The 15,287-nt window shown below is 61.3% G+C and overlaps 2 protein-coding genes across 4 annotated transcripts; both read left to right on the top strand.

The window, feature by feature from the left end:
• The first annotated feature begins 133 nt into the window (after positions 1-133).
• Positions 134-7,836, top strand: SLC39A7 (solute carrier family 39 member 7). The gene is given in 9 exon segments (XM_074854257.1): positions 134-192; positions 1,062-1,656; positions 1,751-1,870; positions 1,872-1,920; positions 3,744-3,818; positions 3,926-4,042; positions 4,142-4,267; positions 4,913-5,109; positions 7,400-7,836. Coding segments are annotated over 8 exon segments (1,494 nt in total). The 5' UTR covers positions 134-192; positions 1,062-1,098; the 3' UTR covers positions 7,652-7,836.
• A 302-nt stretch (positions 7,837-8,138) lies between these two features.
• On the top strand, positions 8,139-14,528 carry HSD17B8 (hydroxysteroid 17-beta dehydrogenase 8). 3 transcript variants are annotated; one of them, XM_074854234.1, is made up of 9 exons: positions 8,139-8,195; positions 8,913-9,145; positions 9,250-9,366; positions 10,424-10,519; positions 10,594-10,679; positions 13,053-13,137; positions 13,238-13,280; positions 13,392-13,466; positions 14,432-14,528. In XM_074854234.1, the coding sequence occupies exons 1-9, from the start codon at positions 8,150-8,152 to the stop codon at positions 14,446-14,448; spliced, it is 798 nt and encodes a 265-aa protein (XP_074710335.1). In that variant the 5' UTR covers positions 8,139-8,149; the 3' UTR covers positions 14,449-14,528. The 3 variants fall into 3 exon arrangements, with proteins under 3 accessions (XP_074710335.1, XP_074710334.1, XP_074710333.1); XM_074854233.1 differs by lacking the exon at positions 8,139-8,195 and having other exon boundaries at positions 8,686-9,145; positions 13,245-13,280; XM_074854232.1 differs by lacking the exon at positions 8,139-8,195 and having other exon boundaries at positions 8,693-9,145.
• The last annotated feature ends 759 nt before the right edge of the window (positions 14,529-15,287 follow it).

Here is a 15,287-nt window from a genome sequence, read left to right as displayed (position 1 = left end):
TCCCAGCACCCCCCGTGCCCTCCCCGTACAACCGCCCTCAGGCGCGCCCGACGCCGCTGCCGCCATCTTGACGACGGGCACTTCCGCCCATTCTTTCCCCCCCGCCATTTTCTCTCGCGAGATTTCGCGAGAAAGGGGCGGGGCCACGGTGCCACGTCGGGCCGGAGCCGGAGGGACCGGAGCGAGCGAACGGTGAGACCCCCCCCGGAGCATAGAGACGTGGCTAGAGGGGCTCTCGGGCCGCAGGGATACCCCCTCCCCGCCCCTCCTCTCTATGGCGGTCGGGGCCGCTCTGGTTGAACGCGCCGCCCCTCTCTATGGTTCCGCTGCGCTGCCCCCTCCGCCCCGTTTCTGTGGGGGGGCCGCTCAGGCCGCCTCTTCCCCCTCTCTATGGTGCCGCTGAGGGGCCGCTCTGCACCCTCAGCTCTTTGTCTCTATGGTAGGGTTGGTTGGCGGCGCTCTATCTCCTCTTGCTTTTAGCTCTGTGGTGCCCCTGGGGGGCCGTTCTGGACCTTCATCCCTTCGTCTCTATGGTAGAGCTGGTTGGGGCCGCTCTGTCTCCTCTTAATCTCTATGGTACAGCCCCTTGGTGCGCTCTAGCCCCCCATTTCACGCCTCAATGGCACGCTCTATGGTTGAACCCCACCCCCTTGGGAGCCATCAGGGCCGTTCTGGACCTTCATGTTTTCATCTCTATGGTAGAGCTGCTTGGTGCCACTCTGTCTCCTCTTAATCTCTATGGTACGGCCCCTTGGTGCCACTCTAGCCCCCATTTCACCCCTCAGTGGCACACTCTGTGGTCTGAACCCCACCCCTTTGGGAGCCATCAGGGCTTGTCTGGACACTCATCCCTTCATCTCTATGGTAGAGCTGGTTGGGGCCGCTCTGTCTCCTCTTAATCTCTATGGTACGGCCCCTTGGTGCCACTCTAGCCCCCCCATTTCCCCCCTCAGTGGCACGCTGCGGGGTGCCGCTCTGGGCTCCATCTCTATGGTCTAAACCCCACCCCTTGAGAGGCATCAGGGCTTGTCTGGACACTCATCCCTTCATCTCTATGGTAGGAACCGTTGGCTGACCCGTGTCCCCCTCCCCGGGGCGATGGCGGCGGCCGCCCGGCCGCGAAGACTCGGCGCTGCCCTCGCCGCCGGCGCCGTGCTGGCCCTCTGCCTGCTGCCGGCCCCCACCGCCTCGCACGAGGACTTGTACCACGGCCACTCGCACGAGGTCCCACACCATGGTCACGGCCACTCGCACGAGGACCTGCACCACGGCCACTCGCACGAGGACTTGTACCACGGCCACTCGCACGAGGGCCTGTACCACGGTCACGGCCACTCGCACGAGGACCTCCACCACGGTCACGGCCACTCGCACGAGGGCTTGTACCATGGACACAGCCACTCGCACGAGGGCCACAGCCACTCGCACGAGGGCTTGCACCACGGCCACTCACACGAGGGCCTGTACCACGGGCATGGCCACTCGCACAACGACCTCCACCACGGCCACAGCCACTCGCACGAGGGCTTGTCGCACGGCCACCACGGCCCCTTGCACGAGGGCTTGCACCACGGCCCCTCGCACGAGCGTTTCCCCCCGGATCACTCCAAACCGCCGCCATCGCCCCGGCCGGACACGATGACGCTGTGGATGCACGTGAGTGTGTGTGTGTGTGTGTCCCCCTCAAAAAAACAACCCCCAACCCCCCCCCCCCCGTCGTGTGTCACCTCTCCGTCGTGTGTCACCACAGACCATGGCGGCCACCCTGGTGATCAGCGCCGCCCCGTACCTCGTCCTCTTCCTCATCCCGGTGGAGTCCAACGCGCCGCGGCACCAGGCGCTGCTCAAGCTGCTGCTCAGCTTCGCCGCGGGGGGGGCTGCTGGGGGACGCCTTCCTGCACCTCATCCCCCACGCCCTCGGTGAGTGCCGCTGCCCCCTCCCTGGTTCGTTTTGAAATTTCAAACAAAATCTTAAAGTTTTTAGGCATTTTTAAAGCATTTTTGACATTCTTTCCATTTTTTAGTTTTTTAGAGGAATACTTAACTTTAAAATTTTTCGTTTTCTGTTTAAAATAAAAATTAAGTTAAATTAAATCAAAAGAATAAAATTAAAATTTTAAAAATTGAAAATTAGTTTTTAACTTTGTAATTTTTAAGTTTTTAAAATTCTTAATTTAAAAATATTTTAGATTTTTCATTTTTAATTTAATTCTTTTTAATTACTTTTCTATTTTTTAGATTTCAAAAATTCTTAAATTTTAAAATATTTTAAATTTTTAATATTTAAATTTTTTCATGACAATCTTAAAAAATTTTTTAAAATGCTTAAATTTTAAAATATTTTAAATTTTTCTTTTTAATTTTAAATTTTTCATGACAATTTTTAATTTTTAGTTTTTCAATTTTTAATTTTAAATTTAAAAAATTAAAAAATTGAAAAATATAATTTAAATAAAATTCAATAAAAGTTAAATAGAATGAAATAAAATTTAAATAAAATTGAATGAGAATTTTAAAACTTAAAAAAGTTTTGAATTTTTTAATTTAATAAATATTTTACTTTAATTTAATAAAAATATTTTAAATTTAAGTTAATAAAAATATTTTATAGTTTTTTAATTTTTCAATTTTTCTCAATTTTTTCTAAATTTTTAAAATAGCTTTTATTTTTTAATCTTTAATTTTTAAATTTTTTAATTTAATAAAATATTTTACTTTTTAATTAAATTTAAGTTAATAAAAATATTTTCAGTTTTTTAAAATTTTTCAATTTTTTCTAAATTTTTAAATTTTTTAAATAGCTTTTATTTTTTAATCTTTAATTTTTAAAATTTTTTAATTTAATAAAATATTTTACTTTTTAATTAAATTTAAGTTAATAAAAAAATTTTCAGTTTTTTTAAATTTTTCAATTTTTTCTAAATTTTTTAAATTTTTTAAATAGCTTTATTTTTTAATCTTTAATTTTTTTAATTTTTTAATTTAATAAAATATTTTACTTTTAATTTAATAAAAATATTTTAAATTTAAGTTAATAAAAATATTTTACGTTTTTTAATTTTTAAAATTTTAAAAAAATTTTCAATTTTTAAAGTTTTTTAAATGCTTTAATTATTCATATTTTTTAATCTTTCCATTTTAATTTTTTTATTTTTCAATTTTTCAATTTTTATTTTTCAAATTTTTTAAATTTTAAAATTTTTTTATATTTTTTTAAAGTTTTTTAATAAAATATTTTATTTTTTAATTTAGTAAAAATATTTTAAATTTAAGTTAATAAAAATAATTTAAATTATTTTAATTTTTCAATTTTTAAAACAATTTTTCCATTTTGGAAATTTTTTAAATTTTAAAAACTTTTAATTTTTAAAAATTTTTTACATTCTTTAATTTAATAAAATATTTTATGCTTTAATAAAAATATTTTAAATTTAAGTTAATAAAAATATTTTAAATTTTTTTAATTTTTCAATTTTTAAAACAATTTTTCCATTTTGGAAATTTTTTAAATTTTAAAAACTTTTAATTTTTAAAAATTTTTTACATTCTTTAATTTAATAAAATATTTTGTTCTTTAATAAAAATATTTTAAATTTAAGTTAATAAAAATATTTTACTTTTTTAAAAAATTTTTCAACTTTTGAAATCTTTTCCGTTTTAAAAAGCTCTAAAACCGTTTGTACGTTCCAACGTTTAATTTTTCCGACCTCCAACACTTCTCCCCCCCCTCCCCTGTCCCGCAGCTCCCCACGCCCAGCCCGGCGCCAGCGACCACGCCCCCGGCGGCGCGGCGGGAGCCCACGGCCACTCCCATCACGGTAAGACCACGACGACGGGCGCTCGCTGGGGGTGGGCGCGGTGGCCGCGGGGCCACCGGAGGGGCCCCGGCGGGGGCCGTGCGGGCGCTGAGCGTGTCCCCGGGCAGGCCAGGAGCACGGCCGCATGCTGACCGTGGGGCTCTGGGTGCTGGCCGGCATCGTGGCCTTCCTGGTGGTGGAGACCTTCGTGCGACACGCCAAGGGTGGCCACGGCCACGGCCACGGTAAGTGCCCCCCCCCCCCCGCCGCGGGAGGGGACAGAAGGGGTTTAGGGGGCCCCCCCCGCCCCCGTCCTGCCGCCATGTTGTCACCTTTCCCCGCAGGGGTCAAGGTCAAGAGCAGCTCCAGTGAGGGGGAGGAGGAGCTGGGGGCCACCGGGAGGAGGGAGAGGCCGGTGGCCAAGGGCCAGCGAGGGAAGAGCCGGGCAACGAAGGGGGCGGAGGAGTCGGGTACGGGGGGGGCACTGGGGGGGGGGACAAGGGGTAGGGAGGGACCCTTATGGGGATGGGGACACTGGGGGGGGTGACAAGGAGTGGGGGGGGCTCTGGAGGGGACACAGGGACCCCAATGGGGATGGGGACACTGGGGGGGGATGACAAAGACTGAGGGGGACCCCAGTGTGGGGGTGACAAGGATTTGGGGAGACCCCAGTGGGGGGGTGACAAGGATTTGGGGAGACCCCCAATGGGGACGGGGACACTGGGGGGGGGTGACAAGGAGTGGGGGGGGCTCTGGAGGGGACACAGGGACCCCAATGGCGATGGGGACACTTAGGGGGGGTGACAAAAATTGGGGGGGGACCCTAATGGGGATGGGGACACTTGGGGGGGGGTGACAAGGAGGGGGGGGGGGCTCTGGAGGGGACATGGGGACCCCAATGGGGACGGGGACAGTGGGGGGGTGACAACGATTTGGGGGGGACCCCCAATGGGGACGGGGACACTGTGGGGGGGTGACAAGTGGGGGGGCTCTGGAGGGGACCCCAGTGGGGACGGGGCCACTGGAGACCACACTGAGGGACTGGAAGGGGCCACCTGGGGGGGGGTGGTGGTGCCAGGGCCCCCGTGTGGCCACTGAGAGCCGCGTCCCCGCAGCCATGCAGGTGTCGGGGTACCTGAACCTGGCGGCCGACGTGGCTCACAACTTCACGGACGGGCTGGCCATCGGCGCCTCCTTCCTGGCGGGGCCGGCGCTGGGCGCGGTGACGGCGCTGACGGTGCTGCTGCACGAGCTGCCCCACGAGGTGGGCGACTTCGCCATCCTCGTCCAGTCGGGCTGCAGCAAGCGCAAGGTGAGCGGGGGGCTGCTTCCCAGTAGCTCCCAGTAGCTCCCAGTAGCTCCCAGTAGCTCCCCAGCGTTCCCAGTGTCTCCCAAAGGAGGGGCCCTGAAACGGCCACAAGTACCCGCAGTGGCCGCCGTGGCCCCAGGGGCTCCCAGTGCCCCCCAGTATTCCCAGTATCGACCGCGGTGCTCCCAGTGCCCCCCAGTATTCCCAGTATCGACTGCGGTGCTCCCAGTGCCCCCCAGTATTCCCAGTATCAGCCGTGGTGCTCCCAGTGCCCCCCAGTATTCCCAGTATCGACCACGGTGCGCCCAGTGCCCCCCAGTATTCCCAGTATCGACCGCAGTGCGCCCAGTGCCCCCCAGTATTCCCAGTATCGACCACGGTGCTCCCAGTAGCTCCCAGTAGCTCCCCAGCATTCCCAGTGTCTCCCGAAGGAGGGGCCCTGAAACGGCCACAAGTACCCGCAGTGGCCGCCGTGGCCCCAGGGGCTCCCAGTGCCCCCCAGTATTCCCAGTATCGACCACGGTGCGCCCAGTGCCCCCCAGTATTCCCAGTATCGACCGCGGTGCTCCCAGTGCCCCCCAGTATTCCCAGTATCGACTGCGGTGCTCCCAGTGCCCCCCAGTATTCCCAGTATCAGCCGTGGTGCTCCCAGTGCCCCCCAGTATTCCCAGTATCGACCACGGTGCGCCCAGTGCCCCCCAGTATTCCCAGTATCGACCGCAGTGCGCCCAGTGCCCCCCAGTATTCCCAGTATCGACCGCGGTGCGCCCAGTGCCCCCCAGTATTCCCAGTATTGACCACGGTGCTCCCAGTGCCCCCCAGTATTCCCAGTATCGACCACAGTGCGCCCAGTGCTCCCCAGTATTCCCCGTATTGACCGCGGTGCTCCCAGTGCCCCCCAGTATTCCCAGTATCGACCACAGTGTGCCCAGTGACACCCAGTATTCCCAGTATCGACTGCGGTGCTCCCAGTGCCCCCCAGTATTCCCAGTATCAACCACGGTGCTCCCAAGTGCTCCCAGTGCCCCCCAGTGTTCCCCAGTATTCCCAGTATCAACCGCAGTGCTCCCAGTGCCCCCCAGTATTCCCAGTATCGACCACGGTGCGCCCAGTGCCCCCCAGTATTCCCAGTATTGACCGCGGTGCTCCCAGTGCCCCCTAATATTCCCAGTATCGACTGCGGTGCTCCCAGTGCCCCCCAGTATTCCCAGTATTGACCACAGTGCCCCCAAGTGCTCCCAGTGCCCCCCAGTGTTCCCCAGTATTCCCAGTATCAACCACGGTGCCCCCAAGTGCTCCCAGTGCCCCCCAGTGTTCCCAGTATCGACCACGGTGCTCCCAGTGCCCCCCAGTATTCCCAGTATCGATCGCGGTGCCCCCAAGTGCTCCCAGTGCCCCCCAGTGCCCCCCAGTATTCCCAGTATCAACCGCGGTGCCCCCAAGTGCTCCCAGTGCCCCCCAGTATTCCCAGTATCGACCGCGGTGCCCCCAAGTGCTCCCAGTGCCCCCCAGTGCCCCCCAGTATTCCCCAGTATTCCCAGTATCGACCGTGGTGCCCCCAGTGCCCCCCAGTATTCCCAGTATCAACCGCGGTGCCCCCAAGTGCTCCCAGTGCCCCCCAGTGTTCCCAGTATCGACCACGGTGCTCCCAGTGCCCCCCAGTATTCCCCAGTATTCCCAGTATCGACCGCGGTGCCCCCAAGTGCTCCCAGTACCCCCCCCCAGTCCCCCCAGTGTCCCCAGGGAGCCCCATCTCTGCCCAGCACTGTCCCAGTCCCCCCACTTGTGTCCCCCAGTGCCACCCGTGTCCCCAGTGCCCCCAGTTGTCCCCCCCAGTCCCCCCAGGGAGCCCCATCTCTCCCCAGCAGTGTCCCCAGTGCCCCCAGTTGTCCCCCCCAGTCCCCCCAGTGTCCCCAGTCCCCCCAGTGTCCCCAGGGAGCCCCATCTCTGCCCAGCAGTGTCCCCAGTGCCACCAGTGCCCCCAGTTGTCCCCCCCCAGTCCCCCCAGTGTCCCCAGGGAGCCCCATCTCTGCCCAGCACTGTCCCAGTGCCCCCAGTTGTCCCCCCCAGTCCCCCCAGTTCTCCCAGTGTCCATAGGGATTCCTGTCTATGCCCAGCACTGTCCCAGTGCCCCCAGTGCCCCCAGTTGTCCCCCCCAGTCCCCCCAGTCCCCCCATCTCTCCCCAGCACTGTCCCAGTCCCCCCCCAGTCCCCCCAGTCCCCCCCCTTTCCCCCCCCCCCCCCCGGCAGTGCCCCCCTCCCCATTCATGTCCCCCCCCCCTCGCCCCCCCAGGCCATGCGTCTGCAGCTGGTGACGGCGCTGGGCGCGGTGGCCGGCGCGGCCTGTTCGCTGCTGGCCGAGGGGGCCGGCGAGGCCGCCATGTTGGGGGTCCTGCCCTTCACCGCCGGCGGCTTCATCTACGTGGGCACCGTCTCCGTCATCCCCGAGCTGCTGCGGGACGCGGGGCCCCTCCAGTCCCTCCTCCAGGTCCTGGGGCTACTGGCCGGGGTCGCCATGATGGTGGCCATCGCCCACTATGAGTAGGGGGGGGGGGGGGGGGGGCTGTTCCCCAGCCCCTCCTGTGAGCCCCATTTTGGGGGGTTGTCCCTCTGTTTATCCAGACCCCCCCCACTTTAAGCTTTCTGGACCAAAACGGGGGGGCCCTGGGGCTCCCCAATTTGGGGGGGGGGGCACCCTGGGGTGGGGGGGGGCACCCTGGGGTGGGGGGGGCACACACACCCCGAGGTTGTGGGTGACGTGTTGCCAGGCAGGTTTTGGGGGTGTCAATTTTTTTTTTTAAAAAAAAAAAAAAAACGACTGTAATAGATGATTTGGTTAATTAAAGAGTCAAGACTGAGCTGGGGGATGGGGGGGGGGGCCCTAAAATCCGCGGAAAAAGGGGCAAAATCCGCGGAAAAAGGGGTGGGGGGTGTAAAAAAAACTGATGCTTGGAGGACTTGAACCATCGAGTGGGCGGCGCAGAGCGGCGGCGCGCGGGGCCCTTCCCCCGGCGGCCTCTCGCTGATCACTTCCGGTGCCGCCATGGGCTCGGCGGGGCGTTTCGGCGGGGCCGTCGCGTTGGTGACAGGTGGCCGTGACGTGGGGGGGGGGGGAGGTCACGCGTGACGTGGGGACACACACACACACACACACCCCCAAACGCACACAGAGACACGTGGGGCGGGGGGGGGGGCGTCCTGTGGGGAGGGGGATGGAGAATCACGGGGGGGGGGGGTGTGACAGGCCCCACAGGGGGTGACAGGCCCCACGGGGGGGGGTGTGACAGGCCCCACGCGGGGGTGTGACAGGCCCCACAGGGGGTGACAGGCCCCACGGGGGTTGACTGGATCCATGGGGGAGGTGACAGGCCAGGCGGGGGGGGATGACAGGCCCCACGGGGGGGGTGACAGGCTCCATGGGGGGTGTGACAGGCCCCACGCGGGGGTGTGACAGGCCCCACGGGGGGGTGACACGATCCTCTGTGACATGATAGGGGGGGTGACACTATCTGTGCGGGGGGGGGGGGGGGGGAATCCCCGTGGCAGGGGGACACACACGGCGGGGGCAGGGGGGGGGTGTGATAGACACCCCACCCCCACACGGGTGACAGTTGCGGGGGTGGCCCACGCGTGACATTTGGGGGGGGACGACGACGACGACACAATCCCCGGCGCCATGTGGGGGGGTGACATACCACGGGGTGGGGGGGGTGGTCAGAGTGGAGCCACCCCACTGGTTTTACACAAACCCCCCCCACGCGTGACACCCCCCCCCCCACGCGTGACACCCCCCACGGGTGCCCCAGGAGGTGCCAGCGGCATCGGCCGAGCCGTCTGCGCCCGCCTGGCCCGGGACGGCGCCCGCCTCGCCGTGGCCGACCGAGACGAGGTGGGGGCGGGGGACACCGTGGGGAGGCTCCACGCGGGGGGGACACACACACCCCACGCGGGAAGTGGGGGCCCCCCCCACCCCCACGCTGCTTTCGGGGTGGACGTGGCATCGGCCCCCAGCGTCACCCAGCTCCTGGCTCGTGTCCAGGTAACACACCCCCCCCCCCCCTCCCCCAAATTTCCCCGAGTGGGAACCTGGGGGGGCCCCCACGCCCCTCCCCCCACGCCCACGCCCCTCCCCCCTCATTCCAGGAGTATTTTGGGGTCCCCCCCAGCATCTGCGTGGGGTGCGCGGGGGTCACTCGGGACGAGTTCCTGCTGCGGCTGGAGGAGGGGCCGTTCCGGGAGGTGCTGGGGGTGAACCTGACGGTATGGGGGGGGACGGGGGGGACATGGGGACATTGAGGGGACACGGGGGGGGGTGTTGGGGACATAAGGGGGTCCGGGGGGGACATCGGGGGGGACATTGGGGGGATATGGGGGACATGGGGGGTGTTGGGGACATCGGGTGGGACATGGGGGGACATGGCCATGGGGATTTGGGGGGACATTGGGGGGGACATGGGGACATTGGGGGGACACACAGGGGAGGGTTGGGGACATAAGGGGGTCCAGGGGGGACATCGGGGGGGACATGGGGGGTGTTGGGGACATTGGGGGGGGGATATGGGGGGACACGAGGGGGGTTGGGGACATAAGGGGGGACATCGGGGGGGACATGGGGACATTGGGGGGATATGGGGGGACACGGAGGGGGGTTGGGGACATAAGGGTGGTCGGGGGGGACATGGGGACATCGGGGGGGACATGGGGGGTGTTGGGGACATTGAGGGGGGATATGGGGGGACACGGGGGGGGTTGGGGACATAAGGGGGGTCAGGGGGGGACATCGGGGGGGACATGGGGACATTGGGGGGACATGGGGGGTGTTGGGGACATCGGGCAGGACATGGGGGGACATGGCCATGGGGATTTGGGGGGACATTGGGGGGGACATGGGGGTGTTGGGGACATCAGGGGGGACATGGGGGACATCGGGGGGGACATGAGGACATTGGGGGACATGGGGGCTGTTGGGGACGTAGGGGAGACATGGGGTGTGGGGGGACATTGGCATGTTGGGGACATTGGGGGGACATGGGACACAGTGGCCGTGGGGATTTGGGGGGGACATGGGGATATTAGGGGGGACATGGGGGGGTTGGGGACATAAAGGGGTCTGGGGGGGACATCAGGGGGGACATGGGGACACTGGGTGGACATGGGGGGTGTTGGGGACATTGAGGGGGACACAGGGGACATTGGATGTGTGGGGACACAGGATGTGGGGGGACATTGGGGACATGGAGGTGGGGTGGGGACCAGGGGGACATTGGGGTGACATGGTGGGACACACGGGGGGACGACAACGTGTGTCCCCCCCCAGGGGACCTTCCTGGTGACACAGGCGGTGGCCCGGGCGTTGGTGGCCGCGGGGGCTCCCGGCGGCTCCATCATCCACGTGGGCAGCATCGTGGGCAAGGTGGGTGACACGGGGCCACCCCCACGCGTGTCACCTCCCCACTCGTGTGACACTCGTGTCACCTCCCCCCCCAGGTGGGCAACCTGGGCCAGGCCAACTACACAGCGGCCAAGGCAGGGGTGGAGGGGCTGACGCGGAGCTGTGCCAAGGAGCTGGCCAGGTGGGGGACACGGGGACACGGGGGGGACACATGGGGACGTGGGGACACTGGGGACATGGGAGGACATGGGGGGGTCATGGGGACACGAGGACATGGGGGGTCATGGGGACACGGGGACATGGGGACATGAGGGACACGGGGACATGGGGACATGAGGGACATGGGGACATGAGGGACACGGGGACGTGGGGACATGGGGGGGTCATGGGGACACGAGGACATGGGGACATGGGGGGTCATGGGGACACAAGGACATGGGGGGTCATGGGGACACGGGGACATGGGGGGACATGGGGACACGAGGACATGGGGACATGAGGGACATGGGGACATGGGGGGGTCATGAGGACACGGGGACATGAGGGACACGGGGACATGGGGACATGAGGGACATGGGGACATGGGGGGGCCATGGGGACATGAGGGACACGGGGACATGGGGACATGGGGGGTCATGGGGACACGAGGACATGGGGGGGTCATGGGGACACGGGGACATGGGGGGACATGGGGACACGAGGACATGGGGACATGAGGGACATGGGGACATGGGGGGGTCATGAGGACACGGGGACATGAGGGACACGGGGACATGGGGACATGAGGGACATGGGGACATGGGGGGGCCATGGGGACATGAGGGACACGGGGACATGGGGACATGAGGGACATGGGGACATGGGGGGTCATGGGGACACGAGGACATGGGGGGGTCATGGGGACACGGGGACATGAGGGACACGGGGACATGAGGGACACGGGGACATGGGGGGACATGGGGACATGAGGGACACGGGGACGTGGGGGGGTCATGGGGACACGGGGACATGAGGGACATGGGTACATGTGGGGACATGGGGACATGAGGGACATGGGGACATGAGGGACACAGGGACATGGGACATGGGGACACGGGGACATGGGGACATGGGGGGGTCATGGGGACATGGGGACATGAGGGACACGGGGACATGGGGACATGGGGACATGAGGGACATGGGAGGACATGGGGACACACGAGGACATGGGGACATGAGGGACATGGGGACATGGGGGGTCATGGGGACACGGGGACATGGAGACACGGGGACATGGGGACATGAGGGACATGGGGACGTGGGGACATGAGGGACACAGGGACATGGGGGGACATGGGGACATGGGGACATGGGGGGACATGGGGACATGAGGGACACGGGGACGTGGGGGGGTCATGGGGACACGGGGACGTGGGGGGGTCATGGGGACACGGGGACATGAGGGACACGGGGATGTGGGGGGACATGGGGACGTGGGGGGGTCATGGGGACACGGGGACGTGGGGACATGAGGGACATGGGGACATGAGGGACACAGGGACATGGGGGGGACATGGGGGGACATGGGGACACAGGGACATGGGGACATGAGGGACATGGGGACACGGGCACAAGGGAGGGACATGGAGACAGAGTGGGGACACGGGGAACACAGGGACATGGGGGGGACATGGGGACACAGGGACATGGGATGTGGGGACATGGAGGGGACACAGGGACATGGGGACACGGGATATGGGGACAAAGAGGGGACGTAGGGGGGACAGGGACGGCGGAGGGGGACACGGAGACATGGGGACACAGGGGGACACAGGGCCACAACGGAGGGGGGACATGGGGACAGAGTGGGGACATGGGGACATGGGGGGGACATGGGAGGGACATAGGAACAGAGTGGGGACACAAGGGGGACAGAGGGACAGTGGAGGGGGACACAGATATGGGGACATGGGGGGACACGGGGACATGGAGACACAGGGACATGGAGGGACACGGGGGGACATGGGGACAAAGTGGGGACATGGGGACGCAGGGACAGCAGAGGGGGACACGGAGATGTGGGGACATGGAGGGGGACATGGGGACAATATGGGGACATTGAGGGGTGTCACGGGGACATGGGGGGGACACTGAGACACTGGGGGGGTGACATGGGGACATTGGGGGGACACCGAGACACGGGGGGGGGGACAGGGACACTGGGGTGACACATGGTGACACATTGGGGAGACATGGGGACATGAGGGGGGTCGCGGGGGGCCACAGGGACATCAGGGGGACAAGGGGGACACTGGAAGGGACGTGGGGACATGGGGGGACACTGGGGGGGGGACACAGGGCAGACACAGTGACATTGTGGGGACACTGGGGGGTCACAGGGACATGGGGGGGACACGGGGATATTGGGGGGACACTGGGGGGGTTAAAGGGACACTGGGAGGGTCACAAGGACATTGCGGGGGGGACATGGGAACACGGGGGGGGGGACATGGGGACACCGGGGGGGGGGGGGTGGTGACACCCTGACCCCCCCCTGTGTGTCCCCGTCCCCCAGGTTCGGGATCCGGTGCAACGTGGTGCTGCCGGGTTTTATTGTCACCCCCATGACGGACAAGGTGCCACCCAAAGTCCTGGAGAAGGTGATGGCAGCTGGGGGGGGGGGGGGGGTGTGACACTTGGGGACACCGGCAGGGGACACTTGGGGACCCCCCCCGTGGGGTGACACCGGCCTGGTTGAAGTTCGCAGGGATGGTGCCGCTGGGACGTCTCGGGGAGCCGGAGGGTGAGTGGGGGACATGGGGGGGGGGACACAGGGACATTGACGGTGGGGGGGGACACGGGGGGGGGGGACACACACGGGTGTCACCGTGTCCCCGCGTGTCCCTGTCCCCAGACGTGGCGGATGTTTGCGCCTTCCTGGCCTCGGAGGAGAGCAGCTACATCACGGGGGCCAGCGTGGAGGTGACAGGTGGGGACACGCTGTCACCCCCCCCCGGTGTCCCCATGTCCCCCCCAATGTCCCCCCCACTGTCCCCATGTCCCCCCCCCAGTTTCCCTGTGACCCCCCAGTGTCCTTCCAGTGTCTCTGTGACCCCCCAGTGTCCCCATGTCCCCCCCACTGTCCCTGTGACCTCTCAATGTCCCCATGTCCCCCCCAGTGTCCCCCGTGTCTCTCTACTCCCCAGTGTCCCCATGTCCCCCCCAGTGTCCCCCGTGTCTCTCTGCCCCCCAGTGTCCCCCACTGTCCCCATGTCCCCCCAGTGTCCCCCCCGTGTGTCTGTGACCCCCCCGTGTCCCCCACTGTCCCCATGTCCCCCCGTGTCTCTGTGACCCCCCAGTGTCCCCATGTCCCCCCCACTGTCCCCATGACCCCCCCAGTGTCCCCATGTCCCCCCAGTGTCCCCTCCATGTCTCTGTGACCCCCCCCGTGTCCCCCACTGTCCCCATGTCCCCCCCACTGTCCCTGTGACCCCCCCACTGTCCCCATGTCCCCCCGTGTCTCTGTGACCCCCCCAGTGTCCCCATGTCCCCCCAGTGTCCCCCCCGTGTGTCTGTGACCCCCCCGTGTCCCCCACTGTCCCCATGTCACCCCCACTGTCCCTGTGACCCACCCAGTGTCCCCATGTCCCCCCCACTGTCCCCATGACCTCCTCACTGTCCCCATGTCCCCCCAGTGTCCCCTCCATGTCTCTGTGACCCCCCCGTGTCCCCCACTGTCCCCATGTCACCCCCCACTGTCCCTGTGACCCCCCCACTGTCCCCATGTCCCCCCGTGTCTCTGTGACCCCCCCAGTGTCCCCATGTCCCCCCCCACTGTCCCTGTGATCCCCCCAGTGTCCCCATGTCCCCCCAGTGTCCCCTCCATGTCTCTGTGACCCCCCCGTGTCCCCCGCTGTCCCCATGTCCCCCCCCCCAACCTCTCTCTCATTTCAGGGGGTCTCTTCATGTGACGGATCCAGCCCTGCCCCCCCCCGCAGTGTCACCCCCCCCCCCCCCAAATAAACGGGGTGTCACCCCCCCCCCCCCGCTGCCTCTGAACTCCTGGGTGTCCCCCCCCCTTCTTGGGGGCCAGGAGGGGGTTGGGGACCCCGGGGACAATGGGGGGGGGGGAGGGGGAAGGGGGCGGGGCCCCCCCTCTTTGAAGCCGCCGCCCGGTGGGGGCCGGGAGCTGCCGCTCATTCAGGTCCCCGTTTCTCGGGGCAACCGGAGCTTTTCCGGTGGGGGGGGGGGCAGGGGGGGAGTGGAAATCCCGGGGGGTCCCCGCGCTGTGGGTGGCCCCCACCCAGGGTGGGAGGGGGACGGCCCCGGCTTTGTGGCCCCCCCCCCCCCCCCCTCCCGCCATTACCGGCCGCCGGGTGAGCGGGAGCGGCGGGAGCGCTCGGTGCAGCGGGGTTAGAGGGGGCGAACCGGGCCGGGGAGGGGGCGGCGGGGACCCCACGGGTGTTCGCGGGAGCGGGGGGGGGGGGGGGGGGGGGGGGGGGGGGGAGGAGAGGGGGTACCGGCATGGGGGGGGCGGTGCTCGGTCCCGGTGGAGACGGGGGTGGTCGCCGGTGGATCGCGGCGTGGTCGCCGGTGGGTCACGGACACCCCCCCCCGGGATGTCCCGAGCCGGTCCCGGTGGATCCCGGGATGCTCCGACAGGTCCCGGTGATCCCGGGACACCCCGACCCGGTGCCGGTGGTCCCGGACGCCCCCCGGGACGCTCCGACCGGTCCCGATGGTCCCGGACCCCCCCGGGATGCTCCGACCCGGTCCCGGTGATCCCGGGACACCCCGACCCGGTGCCGGT

Source organism: Strix uralensis, chromosome 35, assembly GCF_047716275.1.
Source record: "Strix uralensis isolate ZFMK-TIS-50842 chromosome 35, bStrUra1, whole genome shotgun sequence".
NCBI classification, from domain to species: Eukaryota; Metazoa; Chordata; class Aves; order Strigiformes; family Strigidae; genus Strix; species Strix uralensis.
This window is presented reverse-complemented; position numbering and strand designations above follow the sequence as displayed.